Raw genomic sequence first — 19,353 nt, 5'->3', positions numbered from 1 at the left:
TAGAGAAGGAAGCATCTGCAGTGCTAGATAAAACCAATAGTCCCGTCTTCCTAGTTTCCAAGCAAAAATGGCACCAATGTTTGGGGTTATTTAGCTTACCTGTGGTCTTGATTATGGCCTCCTGGAACATTCTTTCTTCATGCTCCTTAATGATCTTGGTGCCACCAGCAATGACACAATCATAGCTACCCGTCAAGGCATAATCGATACTCAGCCGCAGCTGCCTTAGAAGGGTATTGAACACCTCCAGCACAGTGGGTCCTAGAAACAACACACAACGTATCTTTGGAAGAAAGAACATTTGTGGGTTTCTGTGCATACTGACTCCAATGCTAAATGTTATAGGAATGTTGGATCCCAACAAAAACAGGATGTTTCTTGCCTAAGGATTTGAATGCATCTATATTCCAATTGAACTATCCAAATGCGAAAATGAGAATTTCTGGACAGAGCTGATGTTGTCCTTCTAGTTCTCCAATTTTGTCACTTTCACTTGTGTTGCCCTATAAATCCCATCAATGTTTTAAAAAGTCCCTGTTGTTAAGTACAATGTATTTATTTTCATGTTAAAAATCCAGTCCATGCATTAGGCTGCTCTTACAAATCTAGTTTTGGCTACTCTGAAAGATCTCCCAAAGAACAATTCTTGATCAATTATTATCCAAATAGGCTGATCCGTACATTAACTAGCCTTTTGGGAAATCCAGTGTTTGGAATTTGAGAACTTTGATTCTGGAAAAGATAACCCTTTTTAAGGTCACCCAGGCTGCTTACCAACAGATCCAGAGGCTGCAATGATGGCTGCTTCTGAGAGGACCTCAACTATCCCTGCCCGCACAGTGGCAGCACTTTTGCTGTTGGCATCCAAATGGCTCAGGAGCTGCTGAATCACCAAATGGGAATGCTGTGGCTAGAGAAAAAAAAGCTAGAGCAGATCCGGAAATAACACAAAGGGCTATAAATACCATAAGAGGAATCTGAGAGGTTGAGTTATGGAAGCCAATGATAAGGGTGCTGAAGTTTTCACACTCAACATTTAGCAGCAAATATGTCAGGTCACTGCACATCTCTCCCTTCCAGGTTAGAATACTTCTCTACTCAATGAAAACAAAAGACTGGTGATTACAATACCAATCATAGATTGGTATGGTAGACAGAAACTTCATGTTGAATAATTTTCCTCCTCCTTTGGCTTGGATACAGAAAAGTTTTATGTGCCTAAATATGTACAGAATATTCCTAGAGTCTTTTGTCATACCACTTGAACATGGGTGCATATTTAGTTATAGTGCATGATTGGACTAGTTCATGTATCTCATAATTCATTTTTTTCAACCTAAAAAGTACATGAGCATTTAAGCCTCCTTAAGGAAAAAGATACTGAATCACGGAAGCTGAGCACTTTTAGATTCACCCACATTGCCCTTGTTGTATGAGCTGCATTGGCTCTTAGTTTCCTTCTGGGTGCAATTCAATATGGTGGCTATCATTTTTAAAGATTGGATAGGAAGCCATTTTTCAATAGGCAACACTTGCCTGAAATGTTGCCATGTAGTGGGACCTCAGAAGCATACATTTTTAGTGGCTGCTGTTCTTTTATGGAATACCCTCACCCCATGATCTGGCAGGAGCCCAATCTTTTAGCCTTCTGGACATGTCTTTCTATCTAGACAGTAGGGTAAAGTGAGGATGTCTTAGGTCGGTTGTTGGGACATCTCAAGGGGATGAACAAGGTACAGGATCTTGGTTGTGTTTTTATGATTTTAAAAATATTAGTTCTGTAGTTGTATTGTTGCTGTGAGCCATCCAGCGCTGTCTTTTAAGATAGGTGGTCATATCAATGTAATAAACAAACAAACAAACTATTGATTTTACTATGGGTCATGCAAAGTTTGGTGTAGTGATTAAAGTGTTGGCCTAGAAACCAGGAGATGGAGAATTCTATTCCATGAAAGCTGGTTAGGTGTCTTTTGGGCCAGTCATTCTGTCTGAATCCAACCCACCTCAAAACGTTGGCATGGTGGGGAAAATACTAAGAAAAAAGAGAAGGCAGCGTTATGTATGTGAGCTGCCTTGAATTACTTTAAAGTAATAAAGGCAGGGAGAAATATCAATCAATCAAATAAATAAATAGTATTTAGGTTGCTTGTGATTCATCAAGGGAGTTTCTGTTCTGAAGTTTAAGCTCTAAACTAAACATCCTTATGCTGTAGCAATAGAAAAATAAAAATGCCCTCTTAATGCAGATCTCACCTGAATGGAGTACATGATGATCTTAAAGCAACGGATTGCGAAGGTATTTGGCTCCCAAAGAGAGTGGTTATCTAAATGGCTTTGGGGAAATAAGAAGGAGATACAAATTTTAGCAGACTTGATGTAATTGACTAATTATTTACCATATTTTTGGAGTATAAAATGCACCAAGGTTTTGAAGAGGATTTTTCTTTTAAAAAGTAGGTAGGTAGATAGAGAGGGAGAGAAAGAGAGAGAAATACAGTAGGTAGGGAGGGAGAGAGAGAAGGTAGGTAGGTAGTTAGGTAGCTAAAGGGATAGAGAGAGAGAGAAATAGATAGAGAGAAATACAGTAGGAAGGTAGGGAGAGAGAGTAGGTAGGTAGGTAGATGTTTCCAGGTGTATTTATCCATGTGCTGGAGAAGGAAATCACTGACAATCTGCAGCACCTAAGACTTTGTTTCTGCTGGCACAGCAATTGATCAATGTAATTCTCATCAATCAGTTAAAGAGTTTTCCAAAAGGAAAAAAAAAAGTTTTTGCACTCTGCAAACCATACAAAAATGGCCCATTTTTCACAAAAATGGGCCCGTTTTTTTTTTTTTAAAAAAGGCATGAATAGCCTTGTGGGGTTGTGTGTGGCAGAGTGCTCCTTGGGGGGGGGAGTGGGACCAAAAATGAGCAAAAAAGGCCTGTTTTTTGTCAAAAAAAATGCATGTATATGGCTTATAGAGTGCTCCTGGGGGCTGGGGGTGGGGGAGACAGAAAACGGCCTGTTTTTGCTCATTTCTGTCCTCCCCATCCCCAGGAGTTCTCTGAAAGCCTCCATAAGGGTATGCACAACCATTTTGGTGAAAGGGGCGGGGCTTCGGGAGGCAAAAAATGCTGTATTTGATGTATAAGACACACCCAGAATTTCAGCCTCTTTTTTGAGGAAAAAAGGTGCATCTTATACTCCGGAAAATACGGTAAATTAGAAAGATAAGCATTTTCAAAGATCAACAGCTTTATACCTGTGAACCACAGACATAACAACAGGTCTTAAGATGGTTTATTTTAGAGGATCACCGTGCACATGCTAAGCTGGGATTCAGCCTAATTAAGCTTTTAGCTTAGACCAATTCACAGCCTTGTTACAATTTACGGGAGTAAGGTGAGATCACTTTGTGCAAATATTCCCAAATTTCTTGGAAAAACACTTGAAGGAAAACATACCCCCCCATTTTCCTCAAAATAAGATTTCCCCCGATAATAAGCCCAATCTGGCTTTTGAGCGCATATGCTAAAATAAGCCTTCCCCCGAAAATATTGCAAGACAGCAGCAGCCATGAGGTGACCACGCTTATTGCCTCTTGCACCTCAAAAATAATAAGACCTCCTGGAAATAAGGCCAAGCGCTTATTTCGGGGGTCAAAAGACCCTGTCTTGTTTTTGGGGAAACACGGTGTTAATGACAGTGTCATCATCATTGTTCTGCCCATGAGTTATTAAGTGTGAGGAAGAAGAAATTCAATGCACCCGGTTTTGATAAACATCTCAGAGGGGAAACTGAGGCAGCTGTAGAACACTGTGACCCGTCAAAACTGCGCCCGATTAAACCGCGTCGCTGACGTCATCAACAGGGCGACAACAGCCAGCGCGGAGAAAGAAGGGCACTTTGAAAGCAAGCCGATTCAACTTAAGGTAAGGGTTAGGGTTAGGTTTAGGGTTAGGTTTAGGGGGGTTAGGTTTAGGTTTAGGGGTTAATTTTAGGTTCAGGGTTTACAGCGTGCTTCTGTCTCCGCGCTGTTGTTGCCCTGTTGATGATGTCAGCGACGCGGTTTAGTCGGGCGCGGTTTTGTGGTGGAACCGTAGAACACACAATGCAAGGGACTTACATGAGGACAGGCTTGATTGCGTTTTTGATATTGCCATAGGCTGCCCGGCCCAGGAGCTCCCGCAAACACCGTTCAGCCAGCTCTGCTGGGTTCTCTTTCTCCTTCTCCGTTGTTTGCAAGGGTGAGGGAGAACGGCTGAAGGAAACAAGGAAGGGAAAAAGAAGCAGTTACATCTTAAATGTCAAAACATCCGTTTCACAGACAACATGCAAGTAACATTTGTTTTATATACTTTTGCTTAAAGAGACCTTGGGAGACTGAAGTGCTCATTCCTTTCTCTCAGCACACGGAATGGCACGCTTTCCCTTATAAAGATTTTATTAGTGGGAAAGGATTACAGTACAGGAAATGTTCATTTCTCTGCAGACAATGGCCATAACTTTCCATATGATCCACATCTCGAGAATAACACGGACACTTGATGAGTCATGAAGAGATCAGGCGGACGGCCTCCTCTGCGTCATTGTTGTGTCTCTGTACTAAGTTCATTGATCTAATGAATGCAAACCAATCTGTGTCAGGACAATGAATCACACCAAAATAGGAGTTTAGAAATGTAAGGCGTATCCTTACAAAAAATTCTTCGTCTCACTGGCCAGAATTGTGTACTCTGAGCACAATCGCTCGCCAGGACGTCAGTCAAAGCCTCTTTCAAGCCAACCTGCAAATTGTGGAGGACTGAACGTGGAAATTTCTGCTTTCTAACTAATTAGTCGATTCCTGAATTACTGTACATTTTCTCCCCTTAGTTTAAAGAATTATTTACAAATTCCTCATCACATGTTAACATGTCAGAATGATCCTCTCAAAATTGAGAACATGGTTTGTACTGGCAGGCTATATCCGTGATGGTGCATGCGTGCCAGAGGTGGCACGCAGAGCCCTCTCTGTGGGCATGTGTACCATTGCCAGCTGCTCTTCTGGTTTCCGGTGCACTGGTCTTCACAAAGCCCAGAAAGCAGCCTGAAAAATGCCTCCCAAAACAGCCAAAAAAACAGGCCGTTTTTGAGCAACAAACGGCCAAAAAACAAGCCGTTTTTGGGCCACAAACGGCTGAAAAATAGCCTGAAAAACAGTCTGAAAATGGCCCCAAAATGGCATGAAAATGCTCCCCCCAAGGCCAAAAAAACAGGCATGTGTGCACCATCCAGCTGGTCTTTGGGTTTCCGGTGCTCCCCGAAGATGAGCTGACTGGCGCGCATGCAACTGCTGGAAAACCAAAAATCAGCTGGTCTTCTGGTTTCCAGTGCTCCGATGTGTGCGCATGCACGCACATTCCGGTTTGGGCACTCAGTGGCGAAAAGGTTCACTATCACTGGGCTATATGAAAGCCTGGATCATAGCAGGAGGGTTTCCAGTGTTTTATGGGTCCCATTCTCTCCTTTGCAGACAAAATCATGAGAAGTCATGCAGTTAAAATCTGGCCATCTACTCCAAAGGTCAGTGTTACAGTCCAGGCTTCTGGGAAGGAATCTTTCAACACAATGCTAGGAAACTATTTGTGGCTTACAGCCATAGGTTGTCCACCTCTGATATGTGTCAGTGAATAGAACTATTTCTATTCCATAAGTCTTCTATAACCTCATGACTTTGATAAAACAGAATGGTAGGAATGTCAGGATAGATAAAGGCAAATTCTTCATACAATACATTGTTACACTCGCAATTTACTCTTTGGAAATACAGAGGAGGCTGCAAATTTGAATCACTTTAATAGAGGGAATAGAAGAACTGCTTCAGAAAGATGGTGTCAAGATAAAACTGGGTGCTATCTTGTGGTCTAGAGGAAAGTTGGAGCATACACCTACTAAGAGCCACGGTGGCACAGTGGTTAGAATGCAGTACTGCAGGCTACTTCTGCTGCCTACCGGCTGCCTGCAATCCAACAGTTCAATTCTGACCAGTTCAAGGTTGACTCAGCCTTCCATCCTTCTGAGATCGATAAAATGAGGACCTAGATTGTTGGGAGCAATATGCTGACTCTGTAAACCTCTTAGAGAGAGCTGTAAAGCACTCTGAAGTGGTATATAAGTCTAAGTGCTATTGCTACTTATTAGATGCATGACATAATCAAATTAGTGGTATAAACATAGAGACAAACATGAAAAAAGACGAAAAAAGACAAAAAAAGACTGTAGTAAGAATGTTACACAGTTCAAGCAGAAAACAAATGAATCCAAGATTAAATCAGTGTGGATGGAGGTAACCTACATCTTGATGAACAGATGTTGGAGAAAGGAGAATTATTTCTGTAGAGACCAAGCTACTCATTACAGGGTTCATGGTCTCAAATTTGCTAGGCAAATCTCTGATGTGTTTCCAATTTTAGATTTTCACGAATAGCGAAGTCTAATTTTGCAAGAACATTGCCAACAATTCCAGTTACCTTTCTGCTTCCTCTGCATGCTGAAGGTTGAAGAGCAATGAAGGCACAATCTTGTCCATATGTTGGGGGTCCCAGATGTTTGCCTGCAACTCATCATTAACTGTTTTCCGAACCACACCCTGTAGTCCTTTGATGCCAGACATCCGGATCCTTTAGGAGTGAAAGACTAATTTTAAGAAGGTAGCAGGAAATGGGGTTTTCCTTCTATTTGTATCTCTTTGTAATGCTTGGCTCCTGAAGGATATGGAACGTGTACATTCTAGGACAATGGTTCCTAGAGTGCCACATGGAATGCATGGAGGCACTGTGGGATATTTTACTATTTAATAAACAGCACTGTTAGTGAATTAGCTGCAGCACCCCAGGATGTCATAGCACACAGTTTGTGAACTGCTAAGGGCACTTTGAACCAAAGAAGTTTGAAAACTTTGGTGCTTAGGAGGTGGGAGTAATTCTCCAGCAATTAGAAAGGAGAATCTGTGGTAACAATGGCTTGTAACAAAATTTTTAAAAAGCATTTTGGGCATCAAGACCCACAGCAAAACAACTGTTCCTTATGTTTAAATAGTATAAACAATGATACGGGCAAATTCGATGCACAAATCAATCAATCAAACCTTTATTGTCAATGTACAGTATATGTACAATGAAGTTGAAAGATTTCAAAGATGATTATGGTAGCAGCAGGCCAGTTAGAGAATATCAAAGCCCCTTAACATCCCAGTTCAAATCCTTATTTTTTCTATAGGCTATATACATAATTTAGTTGGCCATTTTAATCTTGGTCCAGAGTCCTCTCTTAGCTTAGTGAATTTGATGAAATCATTGTAAGGCAAGTAGGAGAGAAAACTATCTATGCTGTTTTGGGGCTTTTGGGTGAAAAAGGAATTAAAAATATAGCTAGAGAAATAATTACTAACAAATATATTTAAAAATACCATTAATATTACATTACTAATGCAATGTAAGAATAACAGACCCAAGTTGAGCATTATGCATGTACAAGTTGAGCTTGTAATTAATGGAATGTGTTATTTTGAGTTCATCCATTTCATACACTGGCAGTCTACCCATGAGACAAGTAAGAAAAATGGGGATGTGTGAATGTGAAGAGAAGAGAGACAACTCTGTATTTTGAAGTCAATTTCCTTGCACCTGGGTATTTTAGTATTCCTGAACTGGATGATCTGCTTTGGAACATGGTACCTTATGGTAACATTTTCCTCTCTCCCTCAAAATAAGGATAAAAATCTAAGCATCTACTCGAATATATGGCATGGTCGTGAATTGCATTAGTAAATTTAAAACTCAACTGAAATAACCCTTTCACATTAATCTGTTCTGAACCTCCTGCCAAACCAGGTGGCACAGAATTTTAACCCTAATATGAGGGAGGACAACATTTGCCCCAACCCTCAATTCTAAAACATGTAGAAAAGAATAAAAATAACAGCATTAATAAGAGGGAAGTAGCTGATGAGGGTTAGTCACTAATTAGGTGACTACATCAAAAGACCCCCCCTGGCGTATTATATTGTACACTACCACCTTCACCCTTAGCCTTGGCTTTTCATTATCCCCCAGCTTCTGAAAAGCTTTTCCAGGCTTCCATATTTGTCAAAGAGCAAGAAGAAACAATTAAAACACATCCTTAGCAAATTAATTATAGGACACAGTTCATCCTAAGAGCAGCAGGGAGCATGATAGTGGGCAGATGTGAAAATACATCTAAGACAGCAGCAACCCACAGTGCTTGGTAGGTGGGGAAGAGGAGGGCAAGAAAAGACAAATTGCTTTTAAAAGGGGCTATGGCAGAGGCAGAGCTGGCGGGAAGTAAATATGCATCAGACTTCTACTAGAGCAGGTATGTCAAACTCAAGGCCCGTGGGCTGAATCCAGCCCGTGGGGTGCTTAGATCTGGCCTGTGGAGCCAACCTGGATACAGCAAAGGACCAGCCAGCAGCCATCACGAGCTCCGTTTCACTGGCAGAGGGTTGCAGGAGGCCGTCACAGCCTAAAATGGGGCTTGGGAGCCTGTTTTTGCTGGCAGAGGACTCAGACCACCACAGGCATTCCCGACACGAGTGATGTCAAGCTGGCCATGGCCACCCTGGCCACGCCTATCCTGGCCCCACGAGGTCCAACACAATCTTGATGCGGCCCTCAATAAAATCGGCACCCCTGTATTAGAGGAAGAATCACCTTCATCAAAAGAGAAGGAGGATTCTCTATTAAATTTGTCCTTTCGGAGATTACGAGCTCCACAGATAAAATGACGATCACATCCAGAATTCTGTTTTATCATTCTTGCGATATTGCAGGAATGACAAATTGGAAGGTTGAGGGGGCCTACTGATTGAAGAGATTCATATTCCTCGGTTGTATTTGTAGCGATTAATCCCACCCAACTCAGCTGACTTGAAAAATCGCTACAAATGGCAGACGAATTGGAATACAAGACTCATTAATTAAAAGTGAAGGATCCAGTATAGAAAAGAGCAGAGGGATGAAGATATCAGAGCATGCTTGGAATATCTGAAGGGTGCAAAGTTTGTGCTTCACTGTTCCTGAGAACAAGATATATGGAGCGGATTTAAATTACCGTATCTAGATTTCAATATTTGGAACTAGTTTTTTAATAGAACAGTTTGATAGTGGAGTAAAGCTAATTAGGAATGTCTAATCAGGAATTCTTCAAATACAGCTTGGACACCGTGGGGGGACATTTTAGGTTTTGGAAAACCTGTGTTGAAATAAAAGAGGAAGTTCAACTTAGTCAAAATTGTTCCTTCCAATTTTAAAGTTGTTCGATTTAGGAAATGCTCCTGAAAGAACATTTATTCTTTTTGCCTATAAACTAAATTAATGCTGGACACCATCACCAGAAAACAATCTGTCTACGTTTTACACTGAAGTTTGAAAAAGCAAGATTTATTTATTTCATTTCATAGTGTCCTGGGCACCCAAGCTTTAAGGTAAAGTTAAGGTAAAGGTTCCACTTGCACATATGTGCTAGTCATTCCCAACTCTAGGGGGCGGTGCTCATCTCCGTTTCAAAGCCGAAGACCCAGTGCTGTCCAAAGATGTCTCCACGGTCATGTGGCTGGCATGATTAAATGCTGAAGGCGCACAGAACACTATTACCTTCCCACCAAAGGTGGTTCCTATTTTTCTACTTGCATTTTTATGTGCTTTTGAACTGTTAGGTTGGCAGAAGCTGGGACAAGGAACGGGAGCTCATTAGGGATTTGAACCGCTGAACTGCCGACCTTTCTGATCGATAAGCACAGTGTCTTAGCCACAGAGCCACCGCATCCCTAAGCCTATAGCAAATACTTGCTCCTGGGTCTGGATACCATGATGAATTAGAAACAGCGGGAACCACTTCATACCATTATGACACTTTTTGTATCGGGCCTGATTCATCTGTCTAACTGATTCAGGGATTTGGTTCTAGATCATGGATCTTGTCTTGTTTGGAGGGACTCCATTCTTTCTTCCTCACCTTGCCTTGTCAACAAAGGACTTTGCAATATCCGTACAGATTACTATACTCAGAGTTTGTTAGGGAAGTTCAACAGGAGAAAGAGAACACATACTTAGGGAAGCTATGCATTTGAAAGGGCTATGTGCTCAATTGAACAACTGTCTAATATAACATTACTTCTTGAAGAGTAATAGGGTAGAAGGAAAATAAGGAATGAGCCCACAGAGCAAGCAAATAGGTTTTTTTAGGTGAGCTTGAGGTTTGGGAGGGGGGCGGGCTCTAGTAATTCTAAGTGAAGAATGTGTTCCGTACTTAACTACTTGAGAAGTGAAGATATAAATGTTTTTTCTTGGATGGAGACTAGAGCAATGTTTCTCAATCTCAGTCATGTTAAGATGTGCAGATGTCAACTCCCTGAGTTACAACCCATGGGAGTTGAAGACAACCCTCTCAAAACAGACAAAAATATGAGAATTGCAGAAATGAGTGAAAGTGTGCTCTAATAATACCTATTACATCAGCAACAGCAACTGAAATATATAATTTGTTCACAGGAACCAAAGCAACAGAAAGGGAGGATGTACGCTAAATTACCTATCTCTGCCCTAAAATTAAAATAGGTGCAAGAGAGAACAACTGGGTAAACTAAATGGAGGGATAAATGAATAAAAGCTGTAACTGATATTTGCTTGTTGCCCAACAAAAAGAAGATGTGGGTGATACTTTCCAAAGGCAAACCTCAGAACTTCTAAAATGGTATGAATTATTAGTGATGCAGGACTACAACCATGTAGTGATGCAGGACTACATCTGTTGGTGGTGGTGGGGGGGGAAGCTTCCACCAAAGATGGTTCAAGAAATTCTCAACTTCCCTTGTTGACAAATTTCTCTTCCAGAGGAGGGACGAAAGCAGAAAAAGGTCGGTTAACTCTGACCAACATGATCACCACTTTGATCTAGTGCTGCACTAGAAATCAGAAGAAGAAAAATTCTGCTTCATTAGGCACAAAGATTAGGCATGGCTGGGTGATTGTGGGCCAGTTATTCTTTCTTAGTCCAACCTACCTCATATGCGTTGTGGAGAAAATAGGAGGTGGGAATATTAGCTATAATGCTGCCTTGCTGCCTTGAGTTGAACAAAAAGAGAGGCAAGACAAAAATCTAATAATACATGTAAATAAATAGGTGGTCTAAAAAGGGAGACACTGAAAGCACAATTACAGTGGGGAAAGGAAACGAGGAGACCCAAAGCTAATATGGTAGAACAAAAGTTTACCGAATATTTTTAAAAGGTGATAAGAGGTAATAAAAAGGCCTTTATTAGCAGCAGAATAGACTTCACAGTCTAAATAGTTTCTTCCTTTTCTAAGACACTGTTTTAGGATTAATGTCACCATTAATCCTTAAAATCATGCATATTCATCATACCCCCTCTGCCATCATGCAGAATTTCTAGACTGCCATGTGTCCTAGAAAACTTGAGAATTGAAGGCAGCCTCTCCAGTAATATGCTGAACCTATGATACACAAGGAAGGATAAATGTTTCTCATGTTGCTTTTGCTTGCTCTTAGAACAGCATCTACACTCCTCAAAATGCAGGTACTGTTGGCTGTCCCCAAATTTATTTAGGTTCCAAGGACTGAGTCACAGGAAACATTTTAGAGATAACATTTGTGATGTCAAAGACAGATATCACCAATGGGGGTGAAAACTGGGGGAACTCATCCCACAGATGCGCTCACGAACTGCATGGGGGTAGAATGGTGTGGAGGGGAAGACTCCAACACACCAGTTCTATGTCTTTCTGGCTGTTTTTGGAAGACAAAAGCACATTTTCCTCTCCTGAGAATTGTTGTGTTTGAGGGGATGTAGTGGCAACTCGGCATCTATTTATACCACTAGATGGCACCTACTGTTCTCTCTCTTTTTTAAAAAATTCAAAATCGTGACAATATCGTGAGAGTTTGGCTATTAAAAATGGATTTTTTCCCAAAACACAACACTGTTTGAAACTATGAATTGTGCTCACTGGCTGAAAATCTGCATTGACTTACAAAATGAGTCTAGAAAGCTAGTATGAATGCAAAGTGAATCTAGGAAGCTACTGTTCAATTCCACTGATGGAAAGATGGGGTTTTCTCCAATATTCAATTATTAGTTGCTACACATTGATCAGTGCAGCATGCTACACTTTACTAAAATGGGGTTAGATGGTTTGCCTGTTCTGTAAATATGGTTGTTATGCTACTCCATTCTATGTTTTATATTATAGTTTGTTTTATACTATCTATCTATCATCTATCTATCTATCTATCTATCTATCTATCTATCTATCTATCTATCTATCTATCTATCTATCCATCCATCCATCCATCCATCCATCCATCCATCCATCCATCCATCCATCCATCCATCCATCCATCTATCTATGAATTTGATCATATTATATAATATTTGGTCATACTGTAGAAGCTTGGTATAAGAACCAGTTTGGTTTAGTGGTTAAGGCATCAGGCTAGTAAACAGGAGATCATGAGTTCAAGTCCCACCTTATCCATGAAAGTCAGCCACATACTTAGGATCAATTGTTCTCTCTTAGTCAAATCCACCTCACAGGGTTTTTGTCATGGGGAACATATGAGAAGTATTGTGTGTATTTGCTGCTTTGATCTTATTTGTAAAAATAATAAAGGTGGGATATAAATAAATATTTATCTGGTTTATATTTTAATACAGTACATGTACATACAGTACATACATGCCCACCACACTAGATAATTTGCATTATGCAAAGCACAGGAAGGCAGTAAGAAAAAGTAAGCTTAAAGGCATGGGGAAGAAAAGAAAATTGAACTCAACTATATATCAAACCTGTTTATTTATACCTCTCTGTACTCTACTTCTTTATGCTGCTTCACATACGCCATGGCAATGTGATAGAAAAAATTGAGGGAATTATTATAAATCATCCTATTCAGTTGGGACTGGATGGAATTGATGAGGTCTTCAAAAAAAAAGAGGGGTTTAAGAATGAAAGCAATATATACAGTGGTATGTCTGTGGTTTAAACTAGAATAGTTTGCAAGGACCGAAGATAATGTATAAATATGGAATTAATGGAGTTGTTATAACCTAGATTTAGGTTTTCTTTTCCTTTTTTCTCTTTTACATTTTAGTATCTTTGGTTATTTCTTATCCTTTTTCTATACTTGGCTTAATGTTGTATGAACGAATAGGGAATAGTATGAATGTTATCTATGTAAATAGCTGGGTACACCATGAAAAAGAAAGAATGAATTTTGTAACCTGCTTTGAGAGCTTAGCATGCTGTGTATAGGTACCATATGGCTTTGTCTGCAGAATATATATAACCTTGTTACTTAATTTATCCATTTTCTGAGTCTGCACAGTACCAGTGAATCATAAAATAAACCTAGGAAGGAAATTTGCAGAGCACATTTATGTGCTTCAAAAATCTAATCAAGGCCATCAGTAACCGAGCCTAGGGCACACTAAGTTTTTAATCTAGTTGTGTGGTTAGCACCTTTACTAAGCAGTGGCTGGGAAGACAAAAGGAATAGAAAAGCAGAAAATCAAGAATTTCTTAGGCTGCTAAAACCACCAGCACCCATTTAGGTCCATAGAATACAGAATAAGAATTGGAAGGGACCTTGGAGGTCTCCTAGTTCAACCTGCTACCTAAGCAGGAGACCCCATGCCATTCCAGAAAAAATGATGTCCAATCTCTTCTTTACAACCTCCAGTAATGGGAGTACCCACAACTTTCACTGGTTAATTGTTCTATCAGGAAATTTCTCCTTAGTTCTCTCCTTGATTAGTTTTCATCCATTGCTTCTTGTCCTGCCTTCAGGTGCTTGGGGAATAGGCTGGTCCCCTCTTCTCTGTGACAGCCCCTTAAATATTGGAAGACTGCTATCATGTTACTCCAATCCTTCTCTTCGTTAAATCTACACGTACCCAGTTCCCACAATCACTCATCATATGAAATGTGTTTGAATATTAGTAGCTCGGGTTGGTAGTTAGGCTGTTGGTTTGAGCTCTGAGCCTGGCAATTTGGTTGCAAATGTTTCATCGCCATTTGAGAAGACATTGCCAGTGCATTTTGAATTGTTCATATGTTTTAGCCTCCAGCTCCCTATTCATCTTTGTAGCTCTTCTCTGCACTCTAGTTTCTAGAGCAGGGGTACTCAACCTTTTTATACCTACCGCTCACTTTTGTATCTCTGTTAGTTGTAAAATTTTCTAACCGCCCACCAGTTCCACAGTAATGGTGATTTTATGAAAACATAATGAAAATGTTTTTAAATAATGCTATGAAATTTTTTAAAAAAGTCAATGAAATTTTAAAAAAAGGAAAGTGCTTCAATATCAGACAAAACCCCTACCGCCCACCATGAAAGCTGGAACGCCCACTAATGGGCGGTAAGGACCAGGTTGACTACCACTGTTCTAGAGCCTCTACTTACTTTGTCCGGATCTCCATGTTATCATGGCTGGAGTGGCACATTTCGCTGAAGCGGGAGACAAAAAAGTCATAGCTCCTGTGATAAGACGGAGTGTCTTCTTCAATATTTGCAAACTTCACAAACTGGAGAAGAGAAAGGAGCATCAGAGCAGAGAAAAGAAGACATTAAAAATACTACATTCATGAACCAATCTATTAAAATCACCAAATAATATCTGTCCTTGTGAGAGAAAAGAAGACATTAAAAATACTACATTCATGAACCAATCTATTAAAATCACCAAATAATATCTGTCCTTGTGAGGGTTTTAGTTCAATAGTCATCATCATCAAGTCCGTAAGCAGACCAGGGCAGTGGTCAACAGCACAAGCCATATCTTGCACTCATAAAATACACATGTGTTACTATGGATTTATTTTCTTCAAAATCCAAGTTCGTATCGAAAGCTATGTTTAAAAGCACACCAGGCTTAAGAGTTTAGGAATAAAATGTGACATGAGGTACAGCTCAGATAAAAGGCAACAGATTATCCCAATCTGAGCAATTGCTTTCTAGATTAATGGGATCAAGAGGCTTTTGATCTATGCAGCTCTACCTCATCTGAGGCTTTATATGGTCTCTGGATTAAATTTCTCCTATCTGAGGCTCTTTAGTCGCTCTCAAAGTTTCTTACAGGAGGAGGTCTTTTCTCCAGAATTCATTTAATGGAGGCAGGGCCAGCAAAGCATTTTGTTATCTGAAGGAAAAGGACGAAACGATTCCTGATTATGGATTTCGGCTTCAGTTGGCCTTTTTATGGTTAAGAGATACAGTATATAGAACCTTAGTTTTGGTATGGATTACTTTTCCAGTAGGCAACAGCTGACAAGAATATGACAGTTTGTGTCAAATGTCTGACAGGAGGGAACAGACCAAATTATCTTAGCTGGAATTTTGCACCATTTTAAATATAAATCCAAGGGATCCAATAGGAGAATATCACAGTGAGTGATGGATTTGGGGAGAGTAGATGAGAGAACTGACCTAAAAAAAACAACCAGGTGAATATAAAGAGATGTTGCAAATTATCTGATAAAGACAGGCCTGATGCCACCTAGGAAGTTTCCCATCTTGAGGCTGAATTTGAGCATGGATCCTACCTGCCCATCTTTTATTCTCATATCACTGTATCATTGTTTTATTTTTCACTGTTTATTCTATTGTTCTATTACTTTACTACTGTTATATTTACACTTCTTTTCATTTCTCTGTTTTTATTGCTATAAGCCTCCTAGAGAACCCCACAGTGAGATAAGTGGAAAGGAAATAAAATCTCTCCAATACCAATCCTATCCTTTACCAGTATACCGTATTAAATTTGCTGCATAGGGGACAAATAATATTCTATCATTTCATATGTGACTCTGAAGTTATCATATCTACTGCACAGTTGTTGAAGGAATAAAATATAGGGGAATTAATTATGTACTAAACTAAACCAAACCAAACCAAACCAAACCAAACCAAACCAAACCAAACTCTAACTCTAAACCATGGGAAAAGGCTTCTTAAGATTTAAAATAAGAGAAACATTGGTTTCAATTTCTGGAATTCTCATGTGTCCCTAAGTCTCACTGGGTTCAGTGGAGTTTATGCCTCAGTTTCCTTACACCTAAAGCAAAATTTCTTCACTTCCACTCTTCCCAGCTATGAATCATACAGCCTCTCCTGTGGAGAGTTAAAAATGTATGCATGCATATTTTTTCTGGAATGTCTTCATTTTCTATCAAAATAGTTTTATGGTGTCTTATCATAAGCAGCAGGAACATTTTTTACTGAATTAATTTTAAATATTGCCTATGCAAAAATGTATGTGCAATGCCATCTAATTTTTGAAATCCTGGTACCTCTCCAGCTGCAAAGAGGAGTTCTCCAGAACAGCCAAGACAGAGAAAGAAATTAAAGAAAGTGTACAATAGTCTTGAATAATTATATTAGTGCAGTTTTATCATCCAATCTTCCCATATAAAAACAAAGCATTGGGAGAAATTCAATTTGTAGTTTAGCTGCTAGTTTAAGTACAATAAAACATTAACATTATATCTTTCTTTAGAATAATATTTAAAAATGTGGGGAATTGCATTTATTGGCTGAAAAATAATAAAGTAGCAAAAGTCTTGAGGAATCTTTTAATTAAAGATTGTTGATATGAATATGAGTAAAATAAGCCCTAGCAGAATACGGTACCTCCATCTGTACAAATGTGTTTTAAACAGGAACAGTGAGGATAGGTATTTAAAACTTGGTCTCTTTCCTTATGCTCTTAATCTCTACAAATCCTTGATTTACAATCATTTGTTTAATGACCTATTGAAGTTGCAATGACACTGAAAAAAGTGACTTAAAATCAGTCCTCGCACTTACAACTGTCACAGTTTTGGAAGGGTCACATGATCAAACTTTGGGGGCCTGGCAACTGGCAAGTAGTTGCAGCATCCTGGGGTTATATGTTCCACATTGATGATTTTCCCAGTTGACTTTGATAAGGAAAATGGTGGGGAAGCTGGATTTGCTTAACGACTGCATGACTTGTTTAACAACTGCAGAAATTCACTGAATAACTGTATCAAAAAAGTTGTAAAATTGAGCACAACTCACTTAGCAACCACCTTCCTTAGCAATAGAAATTCTGGTACCAATTGTGGTCTTATGTTGAGGATTACCTGTACCTATAAAGGTTTTCTCTTTCTGCTTACATATAACAACTATTTGATTTTTTTTTTGTTCTTACAAAACTTTTGTTTTCAATGTTTTGTTAACTACTCAGTGTTTTTAACTCTCTTGGTGGAATGTGAATTATTTCTATTTGCATACCTCGACTTAGTTTAAAATTTTAGAATTTTTCTTCAATCCCCGAGGATCCTTTTCTTATCAAAGTCAACTGGGAAGATCATCAATGGGGAACACATGACCCCAGGATGCTGCAACTACTTGCAGTTGCCAGGCACCCAGAGTCTGTCTTAGGTAAATTGCTAGGCCAATGGTAAAAGCATGTTCCCTGCTTTAGGATAATCATTTGACTCCATTCGAAATGGAATTTTGATTATTTTTCCTCTAGTAGCTGTAAAAAATTTATTTAAGCCGTAATTTCCATAAATGGCATTTATAATCTTCATTTGTCCCAGCTCATGATTTGCAGGTGCTATTTCTTCAAAACTTCATCCACAGAAACGGGGCCAGTCTTATACGTAGATTACAATGGGACTCTCTTAGGCTGAAGTGAAAATAGCCTGGCTTGGTTTTTTTTTTAAAAAAAATATCCACCATTTTTTCCATTTGGGGGTTAACCTGGTGCTAGAATTTTACATAATCAAAAAGCAGTCATACTTTTCATGTCTATTCATGATATCCGCCTTGGCAGATGGCAAAACTCCCTTGCCTCGGGAGCTTTTGGAATGGGAAATTAATTTAAACGTATGAAGAAAAATATACAAAAAGAATGTGGGTGTACATATGGAACGAGGAGGGCATGACAATTCATAAAGCAGATTTGTTCAGCTCTGTGTATTATGATAAGCACTGTCTCTATTTAGCTCAAGTGACTATTTTTCAAAGCAGGCATCATTCTAAAGGAAGTGCTTTGAAGGGGGAGGAAAGCAGGATTTCTTAAAAACTAGGCAGAAAAACATTGCAGCAGCTGCCATCTTACAAAGAAAAATATTTCCTGTGTGAGCTTGAATGGAGAATTCATCTTCAGGGGAACCAGACAATTGTACTCCTTTTGAGTAAAAGTGCCAGAAGTTGTTAATAAAAATTTAAAAATAATATGCATATTAATTGGGATTCCATGATGTTTACATGATCTGTTATTGGTTGAAACGTTAGTGAATGAAACATTAATGTATGAGAATCTTTCAAGGACCATATGATCTTTGCTTATCGGCATACAGTCTAAACTGGCACACAGCTAGTGTAGTCTCTTACGTCTTCCCCTTGACTTACAGGGCTTCAAAGTCTTTTTTGTAAATGACATGGGTAGCATGGTTAATTCCTAATTTTCCATGGCCTATATTTATTTTCTTTCTTTTTTTCCCAACAGGAGGTCTTGGATTAGGGTGGCTGAATACTTGCATCAGTGAGATTGTTTGAAGATGTGGATGTGGTTAACAGGTTCTTGGTTTTTTTTTAGAAATTTATTCTTTTATAATTTTTGTATTTTCTATTTCGTTTGGCTTTATTGTACATCGCCCAGAATCAGTTTGGAGCTGAGTGGTACCTAAATTGATTAACCACAGATGTTGTTGCACATACAGCATAGCAGCACATAATAAATATTTGGCTTTTTCACAGTTAATAGTCTTCTTTATGAATGCAGTTCTTCAGTAACAAACAGCATATTGTGTATGTATACAGACAGAACAGAGAGAGATACATGTTCTTAAACCTGTTTTTGTTGTATATTTCTCATCACTGTGACCATTCCCCTTCTAATTTAATAGTACTGTGCTAGCAAATATTGCAGACATTGTACATCATTATGAGTTATTCCACGTCTCCTGGATACCCTCGTAAATAAATCATAGGGATAAAGGAGTGTGTTCAGGTTGCATGATTTCTCTATTCACAGAGTGGAACATCTGTCTTTGTTTAGATGGCTACCAAGTGATTCATGTGTCATGGACTCCAATGTTTGCAGACATCTCATTAAGGTCCAGCTCAAATGCTGTTCAGATCTTCCTCTCTCTATGTCACCCACCTTGTCCTTTTACTTTTCTTCTCCCATTTACCCTTATTAAGTTAAAGGCACTGAAATTATGTTACAGTTAATTTCTATACTTCTCTTGCCACCTCCTCTCCTCCCTCAACTGGATAGGTCAGAGGCTGTTCATTGCTAATGAATCTTT

General features: G+C 39.3%; 1 protein-coding gene across 3 annotated transcripts in view; it reads right to left on the bottom strand.

The window, feature by feature from the left end:
* Nucleotides 1-19,353, bottom strand: part of EFR3B (EFR3 homolog B) — a 112,760-nt gene that overhangs the window by 31,037 nt on the left and 62,370 nt on the right. For 2 of the 3 annotated variants that reach the window (XM_032216443.1, XM_032216445.1), the window contains exons 5-10: nucleotides 14,471-14,592; nucleotides 6,496-6,645; nucleotides 4,110-4,244; nucleotides 2,254-2,332; nucleotides 775-910; nucleotides 100-261 (exon numbers count right to left, since the gene is read on the bottom strand). In XM_032216443.1, coding sequence (XP_032072334.1) covers nucleotides 100-261; nucleotides 775-910; nucleotides 2,254-2,332; nucleotides 4,110-4,244; nucleotides 6,496-6,645; nucleotides 14,471-14,592 — 784 coding nt within the window. The remainder of the gene's footprint in view (nucleotides 1-99; nucleotides 262-774; nucleotides 911-2,253; nucleotides 2,333-4,109; nucleotides 4,245-6,495; nucleotides 6,646-14,470; nucleotides 14,593-19,353) is intronic. The other variant, XM_032216444.1, reaches the window with a different exon arrangement.

The sequence above is a fragment of the Thamnophis elegans genome, chromosome 4 (assembly GCF_009769535.1).
Source record: "Thamnophis elegans isolate rThaEle1 chromosome 4, rThaEle1.pri, whole genome shotgun sequence".
In the NCBI taxonomy this organism is placed as follows: domain Eukaryota; kingdom Metazoa; phylum Chordata; class Lepidosauria; order Squamata; family Colubridae; genus Thamnophis; species Thamnophis elegans.
This window is presented reverse-complemented; position numbering and strand designations above follow the sequence as displayed.